The sequence below is a fragment of the Carassius gibelio genome, chromosome A9 (assembly GCF_023724105.1).
Source record: "Carassius gibelio isolate Cgi1373 ecotype wild population from Czech Republic chromosome A9, carGib1.2-hapl.c, whole genome shotgun sequence".
NCBI classification, from domain to species: Eukaryota; Metazoa; Chordata; class Actinopteri; order Cypriniformes; family Cyprinidae; genus Carassius; species Carassius gibelio.
This window is the reverse complement of record NC_068379.1, coordinates 19,407,183-19,422,305: the sequence shown is the minus strand read 5'-3', so window position 1 is coordinate 19,422,305 and position 15,123 is coordinate 19,407,183. Positions and strand designations below refer to the sequence as shown.

Here is a 15,123-nt window from a genome sequence, read left to right as displayed (position 1 = left end):
AATGTCAAAAGTAAAAAAAAAAAATAAAAAAATTAAAATAAACATAGTTTATTAAAAACATAACGACTAAAAAAATAATAGACTATTAAGACTTTTAGCATTGTGCTCCAACTATAACTTTAATGCTAAATCATTTGAATTATGAAGTCATTTATGCATCTACACACAAGTAAATCCAAGTTTATACAATTTTATGTAAAGCTAACAAGCAAACCTTTATTAATGTATATAAATAGTTCACTCAACATTCTTTACTTAAAAGTATAAGCAAATTAATTGCAACTTGTGTTAATTTAACATTCTTTTTATCATGAGCTATTGAATTAAACTGGTCTGTCTGCTCTTGAATAAAGTCTTAATATAAACACAAAACACACAATGAGCTCAAAATAAAGCATTTTACTTTGGACAGAGGCTGCATTTTAACAAAAGGATTTCAGAAAATTATACAAAAATAAAGCATTTTGTTTCTTGACAGCGATTGCATACTACTCTGAAACAAACAAACAAAAACAACTAAAATAGTCTAGAACCAAATATTATGAATATAGTGCTGCTGAGAAAATGTGACAAAAAGAAGTTCTTGTCTCTAAAAGTTTATCCATGATTCCAGTTCCTTAAGGTTACTGCGACTATCCTTAAAGACACAATTTGTCTAAAACAATTAATTGTCAAATGTGAAATTAACACAAATTGTTACAGCCAATGTTTTTGTACTAACAAGATCTAGATTGTTGCACCATAACTGGTCACACTGGAAAGATGAGTTGAGGGAAAAACAAAAGTATTAAACAACATTACATAACTGATTAGGTTAGCTTTTTATATTTTTATTGTATATTATTTTGAAACTAAGTGTAAACTTAATGCATATGCATTAGTGCAAACTCAATCCCTTTAACCTAATGTGATCTTCATGCATACGTGCAAAGGCGATTATGCATGGTCATATAAAAAAATAAAGCATAAATACTCTGACCACTATACATATAAACACTCAACCATATGTTCAGTGGAAGCACATTCATTTATAAGATATAATCACGTGCAAACCTGTTTCCTCGATTCATGTGAAAAAAACTTACAAACTCTATGTATATTTGCAATAGATTATAGATTATTTTATTGTTACAACAATAAAAGTTATTTTTAAGGATCTGGTTTGGTAGAAAAGGCTTTGTCAGGCAAGGTATGTTTCCAATACAGTTGAGTGATTCCCCTGTATGTTTTACTGCTGAATTATGAATTAATCTCAAAATCAATATACTGTCTGAAATATTTAATACTGGTGCACTCGATATATAAAACGTGTATTGCTTCTAAATTGCTATAGCAATTGTCACAGTTTGATCTTTTTATTTTTGGCTTTGTACTTAGAAATAAAATCAGTAAATCAACCATCACTGTTCAAGGCCACCAGTACCTCAGATTTTGTTGGGGGCTAATTCAAATTATGTAAAATATATAGGATATAAAGGGTACAGTAGATTATTTGACTGTCCTATCAGATTCTAATAGCTCTATATTCTTCAGCTCCAGAGTTTCAAAAAGCAATTAACTGCTTTTATTACAAGCTCATGCCATCTCCCGTGTACACACACACATGTGCACAGCGATCCCCCAGCGCACACACGTACTTGCATATGCAAACATTATAAAACACAGCACTTAATTACAACAATGAAACAAAATTAGTTAGTGTATAATTAGTTGCACGGGTTAACTTCTCTATAGCAACTAAGCTTGAAAATGAACTCTGACTCATATTGACTTAACATCTCAATTATGAGATTTATTCTGAGGGAAAAAATAACTAAATCTGCATTTCAATAGCTCAAAATTTGTCTTTGTGTTTGTATCTGAAGCTTTATCTGCAAAAATTAATGAGTTTTTTCTTCTTTTTTTTTTTTTTACCTACAGTGTTTGATGTGTGTTTATGGATTCAACTATTTGCCGCAATGAAAAATAGTTTAGTTTTAATAAAACTAAAATAGATATTGCACCTGAAAAAGTCAATTGTGTAATTATTTGCTTATTTTAAATGTTTAATGTTGTTAATGAATGAAGAAAATTTCTAAAGGTGTGGGGACTAATATTTCTGTCCTCTGTCCTGTGTCTCTGCAGTGGACGGCTGCACTGATTGGTCCGTGGACTATCTGAAGTACCAGGTGTTGCATGGAGAGCCCGTGAGGATAAAGTGTGCTCTTTTTTACGGTTATATCAGAGCCAACTACACCCAGGCACAGAGTATTGGACTAAGTCTGATGTGGTACCGGAGTTCTGGGTTGGGACATGGTGACTTTGAGGAACCCATGTCCTTTGATGGGGTACGCATGAGCAAAGAGGAAGATGCTATCTGGTTTCGGCCTGCCGAGCTGCAGGACGCCGGTCTGTACTCCTGCGTTCTGAGGTGAGAGATAGAGAGAAGAATGCACATGTGTATGTGTGAACACTCATACACTTAGATATGCTAATCCACAAAGAGACACACACACACACACACTCACACATACACACACACACTGCCTTTCGGACATTAGCTGGATTGGGGAACATGCTTAACTTTTTCCTTTGATGTATTTTCATTGTCTTTCAAAGCCTTCAAGAAAACCGCCATGCTGAGAAAATTAGTGTGTGTGTGTGTGTGTGTATTATTGTCTGCCTGTGTTGTGTTTGAGAGAGTTTCCAAAGCTGTGTTGTGTGTGTCTGTATCCAAAGCTTCTCATGGACAGTAAAACTGGATGTGAAATAAATGAGTGACGGCAGAGGACAGTGAGACGTTCTGTCATCCATCAATCAAACACTGACACTCCAGCACTCTCCCATAATGCCGCAGGCCACTGTCACACATATTAAACAGTCAGGCAACTCTCCAGGGTCCTCATTTGCTCAGGTTCCGACTTACTTGAGGTCAAAGCACATAATCTACTCATCATATTCACTTTTGCATCACAGAATGTCACACTGTGTGTGTGTGTGTGTGTGTGTGTTTGTTTCTAGCATTCATGTACTGTAGGAAAAATCTAATATTTCAGAGTACAGTATTTCTTTTTTCATGTGTTGTACACATGAGAGACCTTTTGGAGAATATTTGAAGGAATTATACACATGCTTCCAATGTGAAAGTGGTTTTAAAAGTCACCTTATTTCTAAGGCAACATCAAATGTATCAACTGCAAAAAAAAAGATTAGCATCAGAATACATCTGTGTGAATAATCATCCAAGATGGCCAACAAGTTGTGAGACATTTTAAAGGGATAGTTCTTCTAAACTTCTGTGAATTTTTTTTCTTCTGCAGAACACAAAAGAAATTGTGAAGAATATTGTGAAGAATATTGCCTTTAAATAAATTAATTTAATTAAATACTTAATGGAATTGGTAAAAAAAAAAAAAAGAAAAAAATGTTTTTTTAAATATATATATATATATATATATATATATATATATATATATATATATATATATATATATATATATATATATATATATAATATTTTTATCAGCACATTCTAAACTCATACATGCTTATACCGGTAATATCGTTCTGCATTCACACAGAACACATTACCATTAATTTGCTGGTATTGGTACAACTTCTCATACCGGTAAACTGCCAGAAGGAATTTACCAGTATTTAGGTCCTGTTTACACATTATCTCTTTAATGTAATTTACCAGGAAAGACTGTATGTGTGAAAGGGCCTTACATTCACCATTGAACATCCCTAAAGAGTATTGCATTCTTAGCTTATATTTAAAATGTTGACCTGACTTAGCTCGTAATTTTGACTTTTAAAAAGTCAGTGTAAAATAATGAAGTTCTGATGATTTATATGTTACTTGCAAAAGTAATATGATTTAGTCATATGCTTAACTCATTTTGAATAGCTGGCAAATGAATTTTTACCAGCAGTGGATTAAAGTCTAAAATAACTGGCCAAACACAGATCCCCTGGAACCAATTAATGTTAAACCGCTAGTTGTAAAATCAGTCACTTATAAGATTCCAGTTCCAGTTAGGATGCTGCCTAAGAAGGAAGACAGCTATGTAGACAGCTTACTAGATTTAAAACAGAGCTAAATTGCATGTTTTTTTATTAAGAACACAGTTAGCAACAGGAAATTGGAGTTGTTGTTGTTCTGTTTCCTCTGAGACTGGCTTTGACCTGATTAAACCATAAACAATAGTTTTCAGCAGCACATCAGCAGAAGGGAGACAATATTTTTGTTTTCTTTTTAGGTTTATAAGGTGATAAAAAAAAGACTGTGCCGACATATGCAGGTGTCTGAAAACAGTGTAAAAATTGTCTTTGCTATACAGTTAATAGGGCAGAGAGAAATACAGCATATCGTTTATTTCTTTATTTCTTTATTATTTTTTTGTTTATGCATTTTACAAGAGACAAGTGCATTGCAGGTTGCCACCCCAAGCACTCTGTAACCACGGTAACCCGGTAGGAGGTGTGAGGTCATTACACTGAAAAGGTCAAATTTGAACAAATCTTATCAGCAGCTATTAAACTCAAAGCCCTTGGATAAAACAAACACTAATGCACTTTAAATGGAGATACTCATCAATGTATAGAACTGTGTGAATATGCGTTTGAGGCTGTGTAATTTTGTTTGACTGACTTTAATGCAAGCAACAAGCAGGGTCATATAATGAGAAATTATGTTCTTAAGTAAATAAATAAATGCTCATAATAATATTAAAACATACAGTTTTCAGAACTCAGAACTGCAATAACATTTTATTCTGTACTTTCACATCTTTCATAGTCTTATAGGCACAACAGCAAAAAAATAAATAATATTTCACATTTAATTAAGGGTCATAGAGAGTGTAGGATACTAAATCTGACACCTTTTTTTTATTCTGCTGAAAATCATTAACTTACATTATAAGTGGACCTCAGGGAAAATGGAAAGTGATAAAAAATGTATCAAATGACCGTTTAAAACCTTTGAGAGAGCATTTCATTCAATTAATTTGCTATTCATATTCGATCAGTAAGACACTAATTATTTGAAGCCCTACGCGAAAATTGCAGACAAATTCTGTTCCATCATGGTCAGATTACATCTATCATGGTTGAATTACAAATAAAGTCATGTTTTATTCTCATATAATTTATTTAGTGTATAGGCTCTGTGAGATAATAACAAATTCACGATCAGTGATGTCTCTCGTGAGTATGTGTTAATCTGATAATGGATAGTTTATATACTCTGTGTGTGTTACAGGAATTCCACATTTTGTATGAAGGTGTCTATGACTCTGTTGGTTGCTGATAATGACACAGCAGGATGTTATAACTCAAAACTGCGCTACACTGAAAAAGGAGAACTGGGCAAGAGTAAAGACATCTCCTGCCCTGACATCCAGGATTACGTTCAGCCTGGAGAAAAACCACAGATAACGTGGTACAAGGTACAGTGGGAAACACTATGAGGTGATTTTACTAAGCAGTCGCACTCTTCAGCGCACAAACCAGTGTCTCATTCACAAACCACCTGCGATCCAGTATCACAGCACCTGCCCCCTGAGAATTTAAATGAGGGCATTGTCGTACTTTTCGCATCCCTTTTATGTAAATTAGGGTTCTTATACTTTATGCCAGTAAGTCAGTGCTATTTGCCTGGGGCAATAACATTGTGCTTTAACTGCACATGCAAAACGTAAACAGAAAATTATTTGTTTATGTACATTTTCAATTGATCGTGGCAGCTGTCATTTATCAAATTATGATTAAAAAGTGTTCTAAAATAAAGTTGAGAGCACTTTCTGCATTTTAAAAAGCCCATTCAGGTGTCTAGATCATGAACTCCAGCCTGCAAATTGTGTTTAGTGTGTTTAGTGATTTTAGTGATATTTTTAGGCCATATTTGTGCCATTGCTCAATTTGCATGCTGTCACCAAGTGCAATCTATTCTTACTGAATTCCCCTTTGAGAATTATCCTGATGACAGTATATACAAATGTACAGGTAGCAGTTTCATCTCTTCGTTTCATAGTTTCATAGTTCTTCTCTCTTTCTCTTTGCCTGCGGGTGTGCAGGAGTGTACCGTGCAGCAGTGGAGGAGCAGTGTGCTGCAGACCGCAGACTTGCTCTCCATACAGGAAGTGAGGGAGGATGACATCGGCAACTACACCTGTGAGCTGGGTTTTGGAGGCTTCCTGGTGCGGAGGACGACCTATCTGAGCGTGACAGGTAGTACCATGTGACATCTCTTCAGTGTGTGTCTGTGTGTGAAAGCACTTGCTCTGATAGTCTTGCTTAGAGGGGTTGGTTGTTTTTTGAAGTGTGTGAGGTATTATTCGTTCTGCTTCTTATTTGATTTCAGTTGCATTTACTGTGCCATGCTTTTGTTAACAGTGACTTTACTGCGTGTCATTAATGCACAAGTTTTTCAGTGAATAGCAACTTTTCAGTCTGTCTTTCAAAGTCTCATAATAAGCCTCATAATAATATGAATTCAGAATATTCAAAATATAGTGCATTAGTCATACGGGCTAGTTTGTTTCCTGTTTTGAGTCCTCAATCCCTCATTTGTATCCTTTTGTGTTAAAAAATTATGATAATATGGCTTAGAACGAGCATTTGTTGAGTGTTTGTTTCTTTCGTTTTGCTACTTTGATTTATTTCATTTATTCTTTCATTAGTTTTAATTAGTATAATTAATTAGTGGTGGCCAGAAGTTCACCATCAAATATGCAGTGACTTTTTACAATTTACTGTATAACTGTATATTTCATATCCTTGTTATATATTGTCATATAATGTTGAAATCAGCTCTTAACCACAAATCCTAATAATAATATATCATAACTATAATCCATAACTGTATGCATGATACATTAAAAAAAAAAATAATCACATGATGAATCAGGTTCATTGTAAGTGGCCTGTCCATAAAATATGGGCAATACTTCTACATAAGCTATGCAGCAAGTCATAAAATACAAAACACAACAGGATAACAAAAATACTACAGTAATGCAATGAGCACTTATTAAATAACAAAACGTAACACAAAACACCCTAATGTACATTACTAATAACAAAAATAAGAAGAAGCTAAATTATTTATAGAAAGTATAATCAAAAGATTTCAGGCATGTCTTTTTTCCATAATAGATACAGTATGGTAATTCATAGTTTTTGCTGTACCGTATTGGTATTTATTGTATTTTGCAGTAAAATTGCATATAAGATTATGCTAAGTCCATTTACAAATTTTCACTGTGCCCCCAGCACTGCACATTTTGTATGTCTCCCTAAATCAGTTCTTGCAGTCTCCACTAATGAGCTGATGAGTTGAGTCAGGTGTGATAATTCAGGGATACATACAAAATAGGGGGTACTCCAGGACAGGTTTGAGAACCACTGTGGTAAGGTAACCTATGTCAGCTAACACACAGGGAGACAGAGGTAAGTGCACAGCAACAGGTTTATTAGTGGCAGGCTGGCAGAAGAAAGCAGAGCAAGAGGTCCAGGTGAGTTGATGGGGAATAGCGAGAGTAGTGCTTCTTATCTGAGAGTCCTTGATCCTTTCCAGGGGATCCTGGGTGAACGGAGGAATTATAAGAAATAGTGCATTACTTTTCTGCTTTTTTTGCAGTAGGAGAGAAAGTGATCTGTGATCATGGTAAAGGGGTCTTGAGCTCCCTCCAGCCAGTGTCACCACTCTTCCAAAGCCAGCTTAATGGCGAGCAGTTAACGGTTTCCAATATCATAACTTTGCTCCACTGGGGAAAGCTTCCTTGAGTAGTTGGCACAAGGGTGGAGTCAGGGAGGCTCTCCATGGAACTCTGTGAGTGAGTAAGTGAGTGAGGATGGGAGCAGTGCAAAAGGCCTCCTGGAGCTTCTTAAAGGTGGCCTGAGTTTAGGGGTTCCAGGATAAAGAATTGGATGATCTACGGAGCATGGAAGTGAGAGAATTCACATTTCTCTAGCTTCATGTAAAGGTGGTGCTTTCTGAGCTCCTGAAGGACCTGCGGGAAGTGAAGCTGATGTTCGACCAGGTTCTGGGAGTATATCAGGATATTATTCATGTAAACGATGACAAATCGGTGGATAAACTCCTGGAAACACCTTGTTCATGAATCCCTGGAAGATGGACAGCGAGTTTGCTAGGCCACAAGGCATAACCTGTTATTCGTAGAGGCCTGAGTTGGTTATGAATGCCGTCTTCCAATCGTCACCTTCCCAGATTCAACTGAGGTTATAAGCACTTCGCAGGTCCAGCTTCGAAAAGATGCAGGCTCCACAGAGTTCTCAAGGGGCGGCTGGGACCAAGGGAAGTGGATAGGAAAGCTTGATGATGTGCTCATTCAGGGTTCATTCTGGTCTTCAACGAGCCCAAAAGAGCCTTACGTTGGCTTCAGGTTACAGCTCGCATCAAGTTCAAGACATTGATGCTTGCATGTAAAACAGCCACAGGCTCAGCACCCGCCTACTTCCACTCACTACGACGAATCTGCATCCCCTCCAGAAGTCTGACATCCACAAGTGAGCAACACCTTCTTGGTACCATCACAGATAGGCTTAAAATCACTTTCCAGAACATTCTTGTTTACCATCTTGATGAGTGGTGACAGGTGGAGGTGATTAGAAATCAGACGATTGGGATCTGGTGAGCATGGTTAATGGTGACTGTGGTGATTGTGACTCCCTGGCTGCATCCGAAAACTTAGGCAGGTGACGTGTTAAGGGGGTCGCACACCGGACGAGAAGCGCAGCGCCGCGTCGCATCGCGTCACGTCTTTAAAATTCGAACACATTATTCTCTATGAGTGTACACACACCGGCGGCGCCATTCGGCGTCTGTCCGCGGCGCCCAGCTACGACTTTTCTGAAATATCGAAATTTCTGCCGTGCCACAGAGCGCCATCTGCATAGTTTTATATTAAAAAACACAGATGTTATAAACTGAAACTGAAATTAAAATACAGTACACTTGTTTCATTCAAATAAAACATTACAAAGTGTTTGGTTACGTTTTCAGCTGCACAGTTGCCTAGACAACAGATACAACAAAACAATAACAGACTTATTATAATAACACAGATTCTTTTCATTAATTAACGTTCAAAACTCAGCTTTTATCAATTAAAATCATATATTTAAAATAATAATAATAGATGAAGTTAAAACTCTCCCATCTTGCTGCGAAATTGAGCTCACGCAAATAGAATGTGCGCGTCCGGTGTGCGATACCTTGAGTTGTCCTACGTGTGGTGCGACGCGACGCGGCGCTTCTCATCCGGTGTGCGACCGCCTTTAGGCAATGACTTTGCAGGCAGCGTTTTTGCATGAAGGCACCTCATAAAACTAATTTCAGACAGGCTTCTGAGGCAGAGTAATGGTTTAATGATCTACAGCAAAATATAGAGAGCTTTTGGTGATAACTAAGTGGATATTTAATTACTGCAATATTAATTTGAAATGACATAAAAAGTGGAAAATGTTGATCAAAAGCATACATTAAAATACAAACTGACCACCGACCGCAACTTTCAGACGGCATCTTTATTTTTTGGCTTAACTGTCACGGTATGGAATGCATAGGATTGAGGGATATCAAAGGCAGCGAAGAATACGTCTTTGCTGCCTTCAAAAATCGTCCAGATGAAAGTATCTCAGGAGACAGGAACTGAAGCTAACATTGAATTCGGATGTGCCTTGATGCCTTCTTACCTTGAACTACGTCCTCCGAAGGCAGCATTTTTCAGTTTTTGGATGCGGCCCCTGAAAAACCCACAATTAACCATTTAATATTCTTTTACAGTATACAGAATTTTTCTGTAAAAATTACAAACATTTTACAGTGTATATGTAAAATAGGCAAAGAAGACTTGCCCAGTCTTGCACCATGCACATTTTTTTCAGAAAAGTTGCATTTAGTGCCAGAGAAATTACACATTGCAGATTTAAAACTGTATATTTTAATGTTAAATGTGACCCTGGACCTGGTCTTAAGTCGCTGGGGTATATTTGTAGCAATAGCCAAAAATACATTTTATGGGTCAAAATTTTTTTTTTTTTTTATGCTAAAAATCATTAGAATTTTAAGTAAAGTTCATGTTCCATGAAGATATTTTGTAAATGTTCTACTGTAAACATTATACAACTTTTTATTAGTAATATTCATAAGAACTTAATTTGGACAACTTTAAAGTCGATTTTCTCAATATTTATAATCTTTAATATATATATTTTTGCACCTTCAGATTCCAGATTTACAAATAGTTGGATCTCTGCCAAATATTGTCCTATCCTAACAAACCATACATCAATGGAAAGCTTATTCAGCTTTCATATGATGTTTAAACCTCAATTTAAAAAAACTGACCCTTATGACTGGTTTTGTGGTCCAGGGTCACAAATGTGGTGATGAAGTGGTTCATGTTAACACAGACATTTTTTTATATGATTTATAAGCTTTTGGCCTTTAGGATAGTCGAGAGAGAGAATGGGGGGTATGAGACTGAATTATGACACAAGACCTGACCTGTGTTCCCGTGAGCACAACTGCTCATATGTGTCGTGAACATGTGCACTACCAACTACACACATTTGACCTCTATTACTGCTCTGCACACACAATAACAGAGATAGAGAGAAAGATAGAGTATGACATTTATACAGACACAACACTAAGCCGGCAGTGGAAAGGTCAATTTCATCTTTATATTTACGTTTCAACATCTCTGTCTACGATTAAACAGATAATTTTTGGGCCCTTGCAAATTCATTCCTTTCTGCGACTGTAGCAGGTCAATAAAATGGCACATACAGGTGAAAAGAGGTCAGACGTTATTCTCTCTCCCTTTGTAAGCCCTCATTCGGTAGAAACCTATTAAAACACTTGCCGGCTCTCTTCCCGTACTCATTTAAACCCTATTTTAGGACAGCATTAGACTCTCAGGGACGATTTCCTGTATGGAACTTATAGTCCAGGATAGCAAATGATTCTCAGCGGAAAAACCACCATTAACAGTCAAATTTAGTGCATTTCTCAATTTAACCCTCGTCACGGAGGTACAGTTTTGATGTCAGGAGTCGCATAGCAGTTACAGCAGAATCATAACACTATAGCTCAGTTTGTTTTGAGCTGATTACAGCAGTACATCTCTTTAATTGATACAGAAACTTGCCTCAATGGTACATATCTGCAGCGGGTTATCTGGTGTAGCTGCCCGTGTGCCTGAGGGAGGAAGTTAGCGGAAGAACATGGAATCATTTTCTTGTTTTTGAGTGCTTACAGACAGTCTATTACTGCGGACATGGTTTTCGACAACAAAGATTGGAGTGGTGGATTTTTTGTGCCTTTTTGTACTCGTGCATGTCTGAAATTTTGAAGCGTGAAACTGACCTACAAAAATACACAGAATTGTTGCTATTGTTCATCCTCTCTCGAGGCAGAGGGCCAAAAATTTTAAACAGTTAATCATGTGCATTGCGCACACCCGCACACACAAACAGTGAAGAAATGACTTCCTGGGTGAGCGTGTTTGTGTGTAGTTGGGTGTAAACTCTAAATATCAGTCACAGAAGTTGATTATTATAATAATGGGACAGATAAATAGTAAATTAGAACATTTGCATTCAGTCATTTAGACACTTTTATCAAAAGTGACTTTCAAATGAGGACATTGTCCTGCACATTGACTTGGCCAGTCTGCTGCCCTCTCTCTTACCCAGTAATTCATCATGCTATGCCTGTATTTGAAGGAAAACACATATAGTATTATAAAGGCACATAAAAAAGTAGCTGATTGTTTTTTTTTGGTTTGTTTGTTTGTTTGTTTGTTTGTTTGGTTGGTTGGTTGGTTGGTTGTTTGGTTTTTTTGATGAATGGCCACAGAGAACATAAAATCATTAGAAATAGTTGAGGTGTTCAGTAATTAATATAGAATCAGAGTTTTTTTTTTTTTTTTTTTTTTTTTTTTTTGCAATAAATAACAATTAATGGGAAAAAATAATATTTTTTATATCACTTTATTATATTCATTATATAAGGCTATCCAAATAATATGGGGGAAAATGTCTCTGAAATCAGAGACTTGGGAAGAAACATTTATAAATTTACATATGTAGTAACACTACACTTTTGTATAATATAATTTAATTTAATATAATGTTTTCATTTGACATATTAAATAAATAAATAATATTATTTATTATCAGGGGTGCACATAAGTCGTCTGCATGTTTGCATGTGCGACCAAAATAAAAATAAATGCCCTGTAGAAATAAGTTCTGACCGGCATGCTTGTCAGCTGTTAATGCACAACTACTATTTTAGATCGACAAACTGTACTGTATAAGATTTCTATACAAATTTGAAAAATTTTTGATAAAAAAGCCCAAATCTAGCCTACCCACAGCCGTTTTCAAAGCACAATGTAAAACATTTCATTTACTAAGGCGCTTCAGTGGATGCTAAACCCGGAAGCGCATATACTTACTTGCCGGCAACCAGCCAAAATATTTTTAAGTTTACTATAAAATAACCGTATTTATATGTAATACTCCCTTTTTATTTATTTTTTTAATATAATGGTATTATCACACTTTATTTGTTTATTATTATTAGGCTATTATTTTTTTTAACTAACTAAATATAGTGCAATAATATTATCACTATTATCCATTTATTTTTATAGTTATATTTAATCGTTCACTAACCAAATCTCTAATTTGTCTTATGAGAACCAGGCTGAAAAACGAATCTAACACTGGGCATACAACAGTTTCATCTAAAGAAGAATTTAGAGTTTCTGGCACTTTCTGACACATTTTCTAGAGCCCTTCAGTTTATTAAAACTACCACATAATTGAATTATTCATTATTCTGGTTATTCATTCTTATTTTATTTTACTTCAGGCCTTTACTTTGAGCTTGCCTTGGTAACCACAGTCTTTGTAAAATGCTCTTTTATTGGTTTCATGTTTCAGTAAAATAGAAATCCTTGAAACAACAGTAATTTTCCCCTATAAAAAATGAAACCACAAATTTTTTATATTTTGATTTGTTCTAGACAGCAATGCGATTAAAATAGTGAGAAAATTGAGACTATTTAATTAAGTTAACCTGCATCTGAGAAAAAAAGACCCCTATAATCTCCCATTTATCACTTTTTTTCTGCTAAGGAATTTTAGAAGAGGCGTCCAGCTTCCGGATGCAGAGCTGTGTGTTAGTGCGATCTGGTTGAAGTAACAGTTTCCAAAAGTAGCTTGCATTTCCTATTGCTATTTTAGTACAGACAATGTGGTTTCCATGGACACTTGCGTGGTGTCCATGCCAACGGCAGGTTTGGAGCAGTGTAAGCGTGCAAGCGTGTGCCCGGGAGGGACTTGCAGTGGAGTGATTCAGGGACAGTGCCAACCTTTCTTTACCTCTCCCACCTGTACCAACCTGTACCCTTCCCACTGAATCTCCATGGAAACGGTCAGATGAGAGCAGTCACCCAGATTCGATCCAGTCACCCATAGACAATAGAAGGGTCTGTGGGTACAGCAGTCCACTAGGGAAGCATTGCTGAGTGGCAGGGTAGGTATTAAGTGGTTACAAGATGATACATTTTGTTTGTTTATCCATTGATCTCCATGTTGATTGGAGCCCCTGTTGTCTTAAAATCCCCTATAGTGCACTGGGGCTGCCATAGCACATCCTTAACAAATGCTCCCAAAACCTTGCATCTGTCAAGTCTAATCAGGACAAGATAAGTGTGTGTGTGTTTTGTGTGTGTGAGTGTCAGTGTGTGTGTGTGCACATGTGTCTGTAATCAGTACAGTTATGTAATCATATTTAATTAAGGTTTAATTACAGATGCCGTTAAGTGAGAGTGTAACAACTTAACTCTCTCTTAATCCCCCAACCACACACACACACACATGTTTATTTTCTGTCATGTTGGGGACATTCTGTTGACAAAGGACATAGCTACCAGGTGAGCAGAATCCAGTTTATTTTCTTATACAAATATAAACATCATTTTATATATATATATATTTAAATTTAAAGGTGGCATGACCTAGGATTGAAATTTACAATTTGTAGACTAATTATTTGATGACATATTTTGATAAATATTTTAATACGTAGAATTAATAATAATGGATTTTAAACCAATTTCTATAATAATAATAATAATGTTAATATATAATATAAAATGTAATATTTTTCATTTAGATTCAGGGCACATATTTATACTTTTATTATTTTGGTACATTGTATGTTAAATACATTTAATTAATAATTATATAGGACCCTGGAGTTTCTAATATATTAATAATATTAAAATGAATTACTAAATTGAATATTATTCATTTAGGTTGAAGGGACATTGGATTGAAATTTATAAATTGTGTATTAATTGTTTTACGACGTATTTTGATAAACATTTATAATACATTCCGTTAATTATACTTAATCCGTTGTTATAATAATATGAATATATATTATGAGATGTTATATTTTTTTAATTTAGGTATAGGGAACTGATTTGTGTTTTCATTATTGTGACACATGTAGATGTAAAATACGAATTAATTTTACAGAATTCTACATTAATTGGTATTATATAAATAATATAATAAAATATATAACAACATTTGTTATTCAAGTGGAAGGGACCATGGATTTAATACACGATTTGTGCATTAAATATTTTATTACATGTTTTGATGTAAAATACATAGAATTATTTATAATGGATTTCACATCAATTGTAACTATATTAGTAATTTATAATATAAAAGTTAATATATCTCATTTAGGTTTATGCAACCTATTAAATATTAAATAACTTGAATACCTGAGTAAAATTTTGTGAAAATATATTTAAATAATTATACCAGATGCTTCATCAATCCTGTCTCAATTGTTTTGAGCCCCTCTGGACTTTTAGTTCCCAAGAATCATTTCCACCTTTCACCCCATTAGCTCCGGCCCTGCACACACACGGCAGTAAAACACATTCCACCTTTTTTACATTCCACTCCAGTAGTTCCTCCCCTCAGAGCTTCCTTTTATCTCACAGTTTATTTCTCAAGGACATCTGAACAGGAATAATGCACAGCATGAAAATCTCTGTCATCACTGAAAACAGA

The 15,123-nt window shown here is 35.4% G+C and overlaps 1 protein-coding gene across 2 annotated transcripts in view; it reads left to right on the top strand.

The window, feature by feature from the left end:
* LOC128019874 (interleukin-1 receptor accessory protein-like 1-A) overlaps window positions 1-15,123 on the top strand; it is an 80,448-nt gene that overhangs the window by 39,860 nt on the left and 25,465 nt on the right. For both annotated transcript variants that reach the window (XM_052606181.1, XM_052606182.1), the window contains exons 3-5: window positions 2,125-2,410; window positions 5,246-5,432; window positions 6,060-6,213. In XM_052606181.1, coding sequence (XP_052462141.1) covers window positions 2,125-2,410; window positions 5,246-5,432; window positions 6,060-6,213 — 627 coding nt within the window. The remainder of the gene's footprint in view (window positions 1-2,124; window positions 2,411-5,245; window positions 5,433-6,059; window positions 6,214-15,123) is intronic.